The sequence below is a fragment of the Patagioenas fasciata genome, chromosome 1 (assembly GCF_037038585.1).
Source record: "Patagioenas fasciata isolate bPatFas1 chromosome 1, bPatFas1.hap1, whole genome shotgun sequence".
Taxonomy (NCBI): domain Eukaryota; kingdom Metazoa; phylum Chordata; class Aves; order Columbiformes; family Columbidae; genus Patagioenas; species Patagioenas fasciata.
Window position 1 is genome coordinate 152,813,638 of NC_092520.1, and position 13,824 is coordinate 152,827,461.

The following is a 13,824-nucleotide window of genomic DNA, read 5'->3' on the forward strand; positions in this document are numbered from 1 at the left end:
GATGAATTTGTTTTGTTCACTGTTTATCTGAGGGGACAGTACTTCAGATTATTTAAATAGACTATTTATTTATCTAGGTTGAGCAAAATAATGATAAACGGTCAAAATTTAATTTTAGGGGTTTGTAACTTCAAATGTTATTTATATATTTAGCTTGTACCAATGATATCTTCTACTACTGTATACCAATTATAGGCAATTATGTGGATACCCCTGTTTTGAAGTCATAAGACATGTCTTTCATTTGTAATTCTGGAATTTGCTCTCAAGACTACCCCTAAAAATTCACTCCATATTTGTTGTTAGGAAAAGATAATTGGAGTAGCTTTCAGAGGTGCTAACCGATATTTTGAATTCCAATGGCAGAAGTTCTACCAAAGACCTCAAGACTGTGCTGGAAAGGAACTTATCTGATATGCAAGTCTTGTACTTCTGAACAGAGATTAATATAATGTAGGGCACTTTAAGAAACTTCTTCTCTAATTACTATGTTTTGGCCTCAGTCCAATGGTTTGGACTCTTCCTTCATTAACAGTCAAGAGAAAAATACATACATACATACACACAAAGCACTACCACAGTCCTAACCTGCTGGTGGAGTACTAAGTGAAGTGTCATCTTCATCTGTGAAAAGAAATACAAATAAAAAAGTACATAAAGAAACTGAAAGCACAGATGATCATCTGCTTTAAAACAACTATGTGAAAACATAAAACCTGCAAAAGAAAGGGAAAGAAATCTCAATAGTCAGGAGCATTCACAATGGAAGCTTCAAACTGATGAAGAAAGCTTTGCGTAATTCAGTAGCTGAAATGGTAAACCTTGATGTTTCAAGCAAGTAAAAGAAAAATGAGATGTGGACTGTGATCTATTATTAAATAATGAGTTTATATGAAAGCTGTTGAGTGGTTCTGTTTGTTAGAGATGTAATCCACAGTAAATACAAAAAAGCCACAATGAAATCAAGGTCAATCACATATCTAACCTGAGGAAGATGCCATTTCTCTGATGTCCGTGTCTGCAATCAAAATGTGCACCATATATGCATTCAGCATCATTAAAGCAAGAAATGCAACAGTTACAAATAGTCCTCTGTATTTATATTTTGTAATTTCTGCCTTAGAATAGTAATTTATAATACAAGGAACAAACAACTAATTTTTTACAATATTATAGGAGAAAAAGTTAAAATAAGGACAGAACTACTATCACAGTGGATTTTCCCTTTAATTACACTAAAAGTTGACCATCCTTAGGTATTAAAACACTAGAAGCAATTGTTATTCAGGTATTTTAAAATGTTTACTGTCATAGAGTGCATTGAGGTCTATAGTTATATAAATCCAAAGCTTAAAAAAACTGAAACTGCCTTTAAACCTGAAATGTTGTAGTCATGATTATTAGAAATCCACAATAACATAAAGGCTACCATCTCTACAACAGTCTCTTACATCTCTTTGAATTTTAGATCTTAAACTTCAGAGGTATCAGTCTCTGATAAAAACATGGAGAAAATCTTTGTGTCTTAAAAGTCTAATGGTTAAAAAAAAAATACTACTGAGGCATTTGAAAGGCTAGAATAAACTAGATATATTTAGAACTTAATACATAAGTGATGTAAAGATAACATGTTTTTATATAGTATCAGAAAATCATCAGGAAAACATTTCAATGTGGAGGGAAAGACAGTTGAACAAGAACAACTTTGGAAAAATATTAACCCACACTTTAAAAAAGTTATTTGGTCTTTTTTAGATTTTCAATTTGTGTTTCCAGAATCAATTTAGCTCTGAAGTTATCCTTTGGTTTTCACCTTAAAGTTATAATTTGCCTATATTTTCTCAAAGACAAATCTAATAACTATAACAAAACCACATATACAATAGAGTTGGTATATACAATATACTGGTCATAGGAATTTTTTATGCTTGCTTAACCACTGAAGGCTAATTGAAAGCCTGTTGATAGAATTTAACTACTTAGCTGTAACATTTTACTCATTCCTTTTTAATGATTCATCAAATTTCTTTTTAAAAATCCCTTGGGAGGAGGATGTCAGTTGTAAAAGGCAGGCCTACATATCAAAGATTAATGTGTTATCTTACAAAAATGGTTTCCTATTCATAGAAAAAAAAAAAAAAAGAATAAAAGAATTTGTTTAGTGGAAGAGTTCTCACCGCCTGCATCATCTGCATCATCTGATGGCATAAGCAGACGTTCAAGATGTTGATTTTCAGTGAAAGCACAATAATAATAATGTCAGATTTTCAAAGAGTATTCAGCCGTCCTATTGAGGGGACTTGGCAGTATGGAAATATTAACTGAAGTATACACATACAAAAATGGAAGTTTTAGTAGAGAGATGAATGGATAAGTGAAATCTGGAGAAATGCAAGGATGCAAACATGCAAATATTTTAGCAGATGGTTGTATGGACTCTAGAGAAAAAGATATCAGTAAAACATGTAGAAATATTAGTAGCTCTCTGAATGGCTGGATGTGACCTAACAAAGGAATGAGCAAATTGATATTAAAATTCAAATACTATTCCAGCAATGGGAAATACAATTGTACCAATATTCAACATGTATGATAATGCTAAAATCAAAAACAAAGGCAGAAGAATGTAAATTGAATGAGGATGAAATAATGTAGAAAATTTGGTGGGATTTCTGCTCAGTCACTTTTTCCCCTGAAAATAAAATGGGTGATCATATATATCCTGATTTTTAAAAATAAATTACTTAATATATTTTTGAAACTAGAAATGCTGTAAAAGATTAATGTACACAATAAAATTTTATATTTAGGTCTCTGAGCTACTGATTTACAATGAAATAACCACAAGATAACAGAATTTATCATGTTGTCCTCCATTTCTTAACTTTACAGTGAACATAAATGGACATAAATATGTAATTTCACACAGACAATAACTACTGAAAAGAAATAGAACAGTAGAACAGACACACAGATAGATATACTTTATCTTGCTGACTTCTGCTGTTAACTTTACCCTAGAAATGAGCTGAAAATTATGGCCTGTGTGGTTTACGTGGATGACCAAGCTTTCTTTCTCAGATGCCACATTCCACCACATCCCAACTGTGCTGCAGAGAGGGGCTGTTCCAGGTTCCTACAATGTACTGAGTCTTGTAAATTATCAGCAAGGAGATCACAACTGCTAACACACAGGCTTCGTGGAATTGCATCGGAATTCAGATATGAAATCTTTCCCATCTCATCCCCATTCAGGGAAGTACCCAAATCTGTTACTTCTGAAGCTACGGAAACAGTTTTATAAATAGTTTATACAAAAGTTAACCTCTAGCTGCTTCCGTCCTCATTTCCTTATTGAATCACAGTCACAATATGTTTGGCATTGGAATCACTCATTTTCTATTGTAAATTATTTTTGATGTATTGGAAAAATGGAACCTTTTCCCATTTTGTGAACTATGTTCACCATTATAAAGATTTTCTTCTGGCAGACAAACATGAAGCAATCGCTCTAAAAGATGTACTTTCCCTTACTTGGTGATACTCTGCAACAAAACAGGAGCTGATAGGAACAACTGCACTATACTAAATTTAAAAAAAATTCTACTGAGTGTCTGGCAACAACATCTACATTGCATTGCAGAGGTGACAGTTCCACTGGAGCATGGCAGAAAGCCATTCTTTCTACATACATTCAGACTTTCACTGGAATTCTTACTGAGGTAGCTGCTGCCACCATGGACTGAAATTGGAAATACCTCCCACACTAAGATCTCAAACAATTTTTTTATTAGCAAAATCCTCCTAGACAGTGTAAGCAGCAAGAATGCATTTTTCTCCTTATGAAATACCTGTGTTCTTCACTAAATTCAGACCAGAAACATAACAATGTATACAAAGATAATAGAAGTATTGATAAGATACCTACCATGTTTTCTTTTTTATTGAGTAAAATGTAGACTTGTAAGCAGTGGGGAAAACACCACTGATGTTCAGTTTGGGAACAAACATTTCTCTCATATCAAAATTAAAGCAAGCAGAACTAACTGCTGGAATAGCTTGAGGCAAGGCCTGCATCTTTTTTCCTATCATTAGGCATGCAAATTAGACCTGAACTGTGTTTCCGTTACCAAGATGACAGATTTGATTACTCACACAAAATTTTGTGTGTCAAAATAATTGCTCAATGCAAAGATAACTGGCAAAATAGCATGCAATGAATCCTGGTTCATAATTTTTATTTCCAAAAGGGTACTTGAATCACACACTTTCAGTGTTTATATTTTGACTTTGCTGAGAAAAATAGCCATGCACTCTTTGCCAAATAAATCTGCAAGTATCAAGTATTCATCCAGCCTGTCTAAAAGGAAGGATTTTGTCTAGATGAGACCAAAAGCCAGAATACATTTTCAAGCAAGGCATTTCTTGATTTGTCATAGAAAAGCATAACCATGCCAAATGAAAAGCAAGCATTACTTCAGTTGTAAGTATGTTTTGGTCTGGTTTAGCCTTTCAGCAGAATGAAGAAAAAAAAAAAAAAGATTATTCATTTCAAAATAAGATTATGAACTGTTTGAAGTCTGCTTTGGCAGAGAGTACAAAAAAGGAGCAGAATTTGGCCCAGTTCCCTCAAAATGTATCTTTGTAGTAAGAGGAATTGCCAACAGAGCTGAAGTCTAATCTCAGCAGCACAAAAATGTATATCAAAAATTGAGCTGATTTTTGCATGCATTGCTAGTGGAACAGTTAGGTGTTTGTTCACAGCAGACCATTCCCAAAGACATTTTTCAGAACTTGTAAATGAGCTCAGCTGCTGGGCTCCTGATGGGAAGAGAAACATGAATGTGAGATTTCTTTTTTTCAGATGAAAAAGATCTATTGGACCTTGCTGAAAGATAGAACATGCAATATCAAGTTTCTGTTGTAGAATAGAATAGAATGACAGTAAGAGATTGCCCATGTGTGTTATTTTTTTTAATCTTTATTTTTTTAAAGCTACTAATGTGCATAGTGTCTGAGTTTTAGCAAGCTTGGTCAGTGTCAACATTTAGGCTCACTTAAACATGGCTTTCTGCTCGTGCAAATCACTTGAAGTTTGATCTATTCATTAATTAGTCTTTATCAATACTGTTGCTAAAGCGTCAGTCCCGTTTGCAGCAGTTTTGAAGATAATCGTAAATATAGTAATTTCCTTGCACTGGATAAGTCATGCAGAAAAAGGACCCAGGAAGCTTTACATCACATTTCTGAAATTTGGCATAAAAATTCTGAATTAAAGCTCAAGCAATCCAGCATCAGAACAGCATTTAGTAATGCTCTTTTTACTGTCCATTTTTTAAATATGATTTCAAACTCACCTTTACCCTTTCCAGTTCCACCGTCCTGTGGTGTTTTTTGTTCTGTGTAGGAAGTACAAGTATATTTTTGAGAGGATCTTAAAGTAAAAAGAAAAACTTACACAGCATTAAAAATACAGCAATATTCTATGTTCTGCTAGTATTGAAAAAAAGCAAAATTAAAGAATTATTGATATACATGTGTATGTAATATATAGTTGTAATTCCATAAAGCATTTTACAGTGCTGTGCATATCAATGCATTTTCTATGTTTTGAACAAGCCATGTAAGACTGATGTTCCTCTACTCAGTGGAAGATAAATACTGGGTTTTTTAGAAGTACCAGTTGTTAGTCTCTTTTTCTTGGGCTTATTTCCAAAAGCCTTTGAAATGAGTTACATATCATTGTTAATTTGAAGGGAATTGGTTCAGACATGAGATACTGCAAAATATTAATGGTATCCATAGCTTCATTACCATAATCAGTTTATCCTTAAAAATGTACACCACGGAGAGAGTGTATTGAGGATATTCTCAATTCTTTATCGTCATCATCATCGTCATCTTTATCATCATTATATTTTCTAAGATATTTGGTTTTAGTTTTCTTGATCATGATCTTGATCTTGAGTTGTCAGCTTGTCCTCTAGTTCAAGGAGGTAAATGTGAACTAACTTTGTTCTCATACGTATGAGAAAACTTGAACTGTATTTTCAACAAAATAACAATGGCTGCACTTTCTCCATTTCAGGATTTGGTAGGATTTCTATTCTGTTTCTCTGTCATTCAATTTGCATACAAAGTCATTCAGAGACTTGTCAAATCATGTGAATAGTGCTGTCTTGAAGGTGCAAACACTCAATATTGTGTTGCCTGTGAATAACTAATTTCTGTGGCAAACTTACCTGTCAACTGCCTGATACAACATAGGTTTGGATGAAGGTCAGTGGAATAATATTTTCAAGATGGAGCTAAGATAACTTTTGTGCCATGGAGAAAATATCTGCAAGAGCCAACTGATATTATGATTATCCTGATTTCATGTTCACTTGTGTATAGCCCTGGTAACTATGAAGATAAAGCTTGAAATTTAGAAGACAAGTCCAGATTCTGGAAGTGTGACAGGCTCCCAGATGCTTCTGTCTGGATTCCCTGAATTTCCAAGCTCTAGTTGTCAGGTTGTCCATCTTGGCCAGATGGTCAAACCTGTTCCTTTTTAATGGAAATTTTGCTACAGTACCACTTTCTTTTCCCTCTAGAAACTAGGAGAATTCACTATTCTTGGCAGGTGGTAGTATGTCTAACTCCCATTTGAAAATCTCACCAGGGCTAAGTATACCAACCTGACAGCTTAACATTGAGATCTAGAAGGAACTCTTACAATGGCTTCCCAAAAATTTCCCATTGCATTTCAAGATGCTGATTATGTCCAATAAACTATTTATATGTTATAGCTTTTGGATTCTTGAACAACCAACTTCCTTCTTTGTATGATAGCACTTGGTAATCCAAGAAGGCAGCACCTTCAGTCAGGCAGAAGGAAGCTAGGAAAAAGGACAGGCACTTCCAGCTTAGAAATATCCCAGTTTGATCTGTGCTTGACCATATAGGCCTACTGACACCCTACTTGTTTTACAGAAGAAGAAGAAGTAGGGGGAAAAGGAAGGGGGTTATAGGAGTGATTTAGTGTTTAATCCTGTGTATTTTATTAGAAACAAAGATGTTATGTATTTGAAAGTCTCGATAGATGGTTTTGGTATGATGCCTCAAGTATGCCCTTCCTTTCTGTCTACAAAAAGCAGTTTCAGTTCTACCTAAAATTTAAGATTGATGAAGAACATGAATTCAAGCACAAAGTATATCAGATGACAACCTCAGTGTGAATATTTTGAAATTAATTAATTACTTAAATATCAACTGTGCAGATTTTATGTTTGAGTAAAACACAAGCATCAAGAATGAAATATCGATTAACTTTCCTTGTAAATACGTGCAATATGAAATTGTTCATCCTAACATAAAAATAATTTATGAGTTATTTAAATGTGAAATTCATTGTGGTAAATGATGCTGCTACCTTCAGACTTTGTCATTCTTTGATGAAAGACTGTATCATTTAAACAAAAATGTCTTGAAAGAGTTTGGTATTGCTGTTTATCTAGCTACACAGAGAATAAAATTCACCAAATGGTGAAACCAGACATGCATAATGTATATATGTATTAACCAGCATATGAGAATATAACTCAAGTTGCTCAATGCAAATCAAACTCACAAGGCAAAGGCTTACCTAACTTTCCAGCTCCCTCTAAAGAAAATGAAGCAACTTTCCACAGAGCTTCAGCATTACCTGAAGCCCTAGTCCTTATGAATATGTTTCACCTCACCTAACTCTGTCTTCCTGGAAGTTATTCACCCACTCCAATCTAGACAACCAGACACCTCAGAGCAATTGCCTATACATAGACATCCAGTCACATTTTAAGTAGGTTATCCAGGAAATGCCCTTAGGATGAACATATATGACCCAGGGTCTGCTCCACTGGCTATAGGTAGAGCACTGTTGAACAAAATCAAGATGCCTAATCTTCAGATTAGGTGAAATTAATCCCATGCCTGATGGTCTACTTTATTCAGAGTGTTCCGTCAAGGAGAAAAGAAAAGGAATATTTTGATAATTAGATGCCATTCAGCATCAAAGAAGGCAGCACTATTTAGTCACAGAATTTAAGCAGTCATCGCTTTCCCCTATCCTGAAGGACATTTGCAGCGTTACATAAACATTCCTTGCAAACAAAATTTGGGACTGAAAAATCAACATTCAGGCAAAGTTAAGTGAGAATATCTTATTTGGTGAGGCTTTCTTACTTTTCTTACTGTCCTTTCACTTTCAAAGAGACAATGGATGCAAATCATATTATGGCTATGCAGTATCTAGATCACACAAATGTTGTTAGTGTTACAGCACAAATTAACATTTTTTACACTAACCTGGAGGTGGTGGTGCAGTTTCAGTTTCAGTCTCTGAAAAATGAGAAAAGAAGAGAGTTATTGAGCTTCAAGAAAAACAAATCTTTTTGACATATTTAGTACGTGTTTGTTGAATTTAGTGATAGTTTGGGTTCATTTAGTATTTTAATGGTGTTCTCAAATTTTGTTTGTTTTCACACATGCAACACATGGCGCCTTCGGAGTGACATCATCAGAGGCCTAAAGCTTATGCTCTGTGAAGAGAGGGTACTGAACTTGTTCTGTCTGGACAGATATAATACTCACAGAGTCATAGAACCATAGAATCATTTAGATTAGAAAAAACCCTTAAGATCACTGGGTCCAACTGTAAATCTAACACTGCCAAGTCTACCACTAAACCATATCCCTAAGCACTGCATCTACACGTCTTTTAAACACCTCCAGAGATGGTGACTCCACTACTTCCACGGGCAGCCTGTTCCAATGTCTGACAACCCTTTCAGTGAAGAAATTTTTCCTAATATCCAATCTAAACCTCCTTTTGAACCTATATTAAATGTGTAATTTACCACATCAATATGCTTCCATCAGATTATATCCTATGTTTAAACAAGCTTTCCATCAACTGAAATAATATCTGACATGACTGTAACAGTGAAGTGTAATGGATCCATTAACTGAGAGGATCATGCACAGAGAATCCAGAGACCTTTATCTCATTTTCACACTATTACATCTAGATTTCAGTGTTCATTGCAAGCAGGAAGTAAAAAAAAACCAGCTTAGCTACTCTGCCTGAGACCTACAGTACATTTATTTTTTTATTTTCTTCAGTCATGGTTTTTAACCTACATCTCATCCCTTTCAGATGTGCGAGACAGAAACCAGGCTTTGTATTTTATTTAAATGTTACCCTTTTGGAATGACATGTGCTTCTATTTAAAAACATCAGAACAACTTAACTAGATAGAATTTATTTTAAAAACATTAAAGGAAACTTATTTTCAACCTGTAAAAGCCTTAGGACTCTAGACTGGTTGAAAATAGTAATATTTATTGAAGATAGTGCATTGACTTATAGTTCAACTACTTGCAACAAGCAAAGATTTAAAAGGTTAAAATCCTTAACTGTAATAGTAGATGGCCTTTAGTGACCTTTGTCATGTTATGAGTATTAACCTTTGGGACCCCACCTCAAGTCATATTCAGGAAAGAGTTTCAATTTCTGTCACACAGAAATGCTGGTAAGGCTATTCCTTTGCACTCAGATCTAAATATAAATAAAACGTACTTCTCATTCTTAATAAATCCATTTAATGTTTAAAAGAGAGGAATAATTTTTGTACAAACACACTTTTAAGCTGAGTGTATGAATTTGATATGGTTTAGGAACTTGCAGCTACAGATGTGAGTGCTATAACAAATCCTTGTGCAGAGTCCAAAGAGAATCCCTTGTTACAGGGAAAAAGCTCAGTGCTGTACATTCTGGTCACAGCACCTAACATATGGAATAAAAGGCAGAATGTATATCAAGGGCCAACAGACACAGAGTCTGATAATAGTAAAGTGGCTTTACTTAAGTTCATAGCAATTTGGTTTTTTTCCTAGTCTAATTACAAACATAAAACTTTTGCTTTGTGGCATAGGAAAATATGAAAATTTTTCATATGAAAACATGAAAATTCCATCACAAAAGTACTTCTTGAAATAGATCCCCTTTACTACCATGACATTTCTCATTGCTTCCACTGACAACACAATAACATCTCTATGCCATGGAAGTCTATTTCTTGCATGGAAAAGTAAGAGCAGAAAATTATTGACTGTATACTCTTGTCTTTTTGCAATTTAATAGCTAGAAACAGGGAGCATTCTTATGAGTACTGAATTAGAAAATTCTCATTGGCTCGCCGACAAGAGCCACAAAGCTATAAATGAAAGCTCACAAAACCAAGTATTTTCCAGGTTCAGATGAAAGGGTTATGAGCTTGTTGAGGGACTTGCCTTGAGTCTGTGTTTTATTTTGAAAGGTATTTTGTGGCGTCATCACGAAGTAGTGTTGGTTAGAAATCACACATCTTTCCAGTCCTGTCTTACTTAGCAGTAGGCACAGATGTTGGCCAAAATCTGCAGCACAGACCAGACCTGAAACACTATTATTATGGTCTAAACTTCATCTCATACATGCAGACATACAAGGAGATATCAAAAACCTGAGTAATGTCATGGGGAACCTACTCTAGTTGACCCTGTTCCTAGGAGGGAGGATGGACTGATCAATCTCCAGAGGTCCTTTCCAGCCTCAGCTATTCTGCAATTCTGTGATGGGATGATGACTGAAGCCAGATCAAGAAGTCAGTCGTTTCCTTCCTGAACAATAATTCAAGGCAGTTTGTGCTATTGCTAGGAAAACTGAGGCAAGAACTGAGCTCAGGGGAGAGACCTGAAGTACATTGTGGGAGGAAAAAAGGAAGGGGGAGAGTTCCAGGCACTGGAGGTGGCAGAGACATGAGGGATGCTTCAATACAATCTTTAGGCCATGTGCGACCCCTTTCATGGTCATGCTTGGCTTATAGTTCCATTCCTGAGGACAGCCAGGAAAAAAACCATTAATAGCACTGAGTGGTTTCCACCACCCTAAAGAATGATATCCCTCTCTGGCTGACCTCTGCAACAGGCTTATCAGCCAGGAAAGGGCTCTGTGAACTCAACCAGCAGCTTATGGTTGTGCTCTGTCCCTAGGAGGCATGCTTGCTGGAGTCCCCAGATGCCATTCCTCGCAGCCCTGTTGCCTATTATGGTGCTCTGTCGAGGCATTGTCAGGGGGGCTGGCAGTGGAGAATGTGTTGCCTCCAGCATGCACTCCTCAGCCCCTTGGGAGCAGACATGTTCTTCACTCGGTTGTAACGATGTCTCTTGAGCTACAGGGGAAAGAGGCTGTTGAAGGTCCGGTTACTGCTGGATTGACACCATAATGTCAGCTGGGCCTTCTACTAAGCAACTAAAGTTAACTTCTGTCTCACAGTTTCTAAGAAGAAAGGTAACCACCTCTTCAGTTCTTTATTTAAGAAGCCAAAAGTGTTGTATTTCAGTGGGTTGTGTGGTGCTAAACACAGACCTCGCGTTATGCATTGTCTGTGAAACTTGTAAAGTAGCTGGCTATATATAATTCTGCAGTAAAAGAAGGAATTAGCAGTCCTGTCTACATGGCTACTCAGAACGGATAGTATATTAAGAAGTGGTTAACAAGTAAAGTGAAAGCACAACTGTCACTTGGATAACATCTCCAGAAATGCTTTCATGCTTCAGCCATGTCATGAGATGCATTCAGGATCCAGTTTGATATAGGATATGAGCACTTAGAGCCAAGACATATTTATTTGTGATTTATAATTATACATGCACACATACACTCTTGAAAATCAGCAGGAGATGCAACTTGACCCATTACCAATAATTTTCCATCACTGTTCCACATTTGCTGTGTTCAGTTTTTCAGATAAAATAAGACTTAAAATCTCTTGCTCTGAGCCTAGATAACTAAGCTTTAAAAAGTTCCATGAGATTACTTATGTGCTAAAGTTATGGAAATGCTGAAGAACAGTATTAAATTGGGACTATCATTATTTAAAGTTTCAATTCCATTTTAGGTCTGGTTGCACTGACATCTGACCTGCAATAACTACAAGAAGCTTTGGCAGGGAACTGGCAGGGTGCTTATGTGTAGTGGCCGGTTTTCAAGGGCTCTAAATTCCCACTTCCACTGGCTTCTGTAACAGCAACAAGCATATAAACTCCCTGACATCATATATATTACTTTTCATATTGGAGTATAAACATAATGAGGCATGCTGACAGTTCTAAAACAGTCCCTAGGTCCTACTCTACTACTGTGCTGGGAGCAAAGTATTCTGGAGACTTGCAGTTCAGACCATTCGAGAGCTACAAGTTGTCAGCAAACCTACAGGGAAAGAGGTCTGGCTGGATAACCCTTTTCATCTTGTGACTCTGTACTCATGACCAGGTTTGTTTGGAGTAGGCTTAGGAATTCTCAATGATATTGGAATTTTTTTTTTTTTTTTAATATTGTTTTACCCCTTAGGTGAAGAAAATAACTGCACAAAGCCTAAAAATTACATTTCACCATCACTGGGCTGGAACATTCACAACGAGGAGGAGGAAAGTCTCCTGCACTAATTTCTCCCTGCAGTTAGATATAGATTTGCTGTAAGTCAACAAAGATTCTGGTCTGAACAGCCAAGGGATTCAGGGTCTCAGTCTGACCAGAGGGCTTGCTCCCATTTACCTGAAAGGGAACCAGGACTGTAGCTGCATCATCATGGATACAGGTATGATATCTATCTGTGTAACAGCAACATATTAAAATGACTTTCATATGCCAAAGAACATGTGGATGGTCACTTAATGCTTTTCATCACAAAGTCCTGTCAACTTGTGTCAAATTTTAGTAGGTGGATTAAGCTTGCGGACATAGCCTCAAGGGATCAGACGAATATAACTATTACGTAGGCATTCCTAAAGTGCTGACTCTGCTAGTCAGACGAAAATAGACAAAATGCTAGTTTGGGGAGAGAGCATGGCTCACTCCAGCCCTTGTGCAGTTGTTGTGCGTAAGGTGTCCCCTGTGCACGGCCCCTATAAGACACGAGAACTGCCGTTGTGGCACATGGCTTCCTCCTGGCGTAGGTGTTCCATTGAAACAGATGGGCAGGGAAGGACCAAGCATGTGGAACAGCTGCTTAACAGACCTTGTGTCCAGATTATCAGCAGAGAAAAGCAGTAAAGTTTCTTCATTTCAGTATTACTTACATGCCCTGCAAAAAAAAAGTGCTCTAAATAAATGTCTCAAAATTGTTTGACCATTTTTTATTGGTCACTTCACCTAGGGCAGTACAGAATCACAAATGTGATTAAAAGCCATGTCCTCATCTTTTGGAAGACAGGAACTTGCTCATCAAACTATAGAGATTACCAGTGCATTATAAGCATTTTGAACAGTACTGCTAGCAAACCCCAGATTAAATGAGCTGGGAAACAGAGGGCTTGATTCAAAGTCCCTCGTAGTCAAGAAAGGAGCTCAAGTGGACTTAAATTATACTATTCTCATGAGTAAAGAGCAGAGTACCCAGTAGTCCGCAAAAGCTGAACACCGTTCTGCAGACAGGGTTGCCTGCTGCCTCATGAGTCTCGGTTCTCCACAGAGAAATAATCTGATTTATATGCAATTTCCACAGACAGTTCCCAATGTGAGTGAAAGCAGGAAACTATAATACCAGTTGAAATAATAACAGCAACAATAATAATAATTATTATTAATAATAATAACAACAATAATAGTAATAATAATAATAGCTATTATTATTATTATTAATGAATAACCATGGACAGTTTCTATGTTACTTTTAAAATAAATCTACAGAAACTTTTCTAAGCAAGATCCAATCCTAGGTCCTGAGAGCAAAATTCCTTCTAAAGGACTAAAGTGAATAAGCA

At 36.2% G+C, this 13,824-nt stretch overlaps 1 protein-coding gene across 10 annotated transcripts in view; it reads right to left on the reverse strand.

Annotated features, from left to right (window-relative positions):
- The window catches only part of MYBPC1 (myosin binding protein C1), a 75,991-nt gene that overhangs the window by 47,143 nt on the left and 15,024 nt on the right, over positions 1-13,824 (reverse strand). For 7 of the 10 annotated variants that reach the window (XM_071798146.1, XM_071818144.1, XM_071818138.1 and 4 more), the window contains exons 2-5: positions 8,329-8,361; positions 5,358-5,399; positions 986-1,018; positions 589-624 (exon numbers count right to left, since the gene is read on the reverse strand). In XM_071798146.1, coding sequence (XP_071654247.1) covers positions 589-624; positions 986-1,018; positions 5,358-5,399; positions 8,329-8,361 — 144 coding nt within the window. The remainder of the gene's footprint in view (positions 1-588; positions 625-985; positions 1,019-5,357; positions 5,400-8,328; positions 8,362-13,824) is intronic. The other 3 variants (XM_065840315.2, XM_071818128.1, XM_071818142.1) reach the window with 2 other exon arrangements.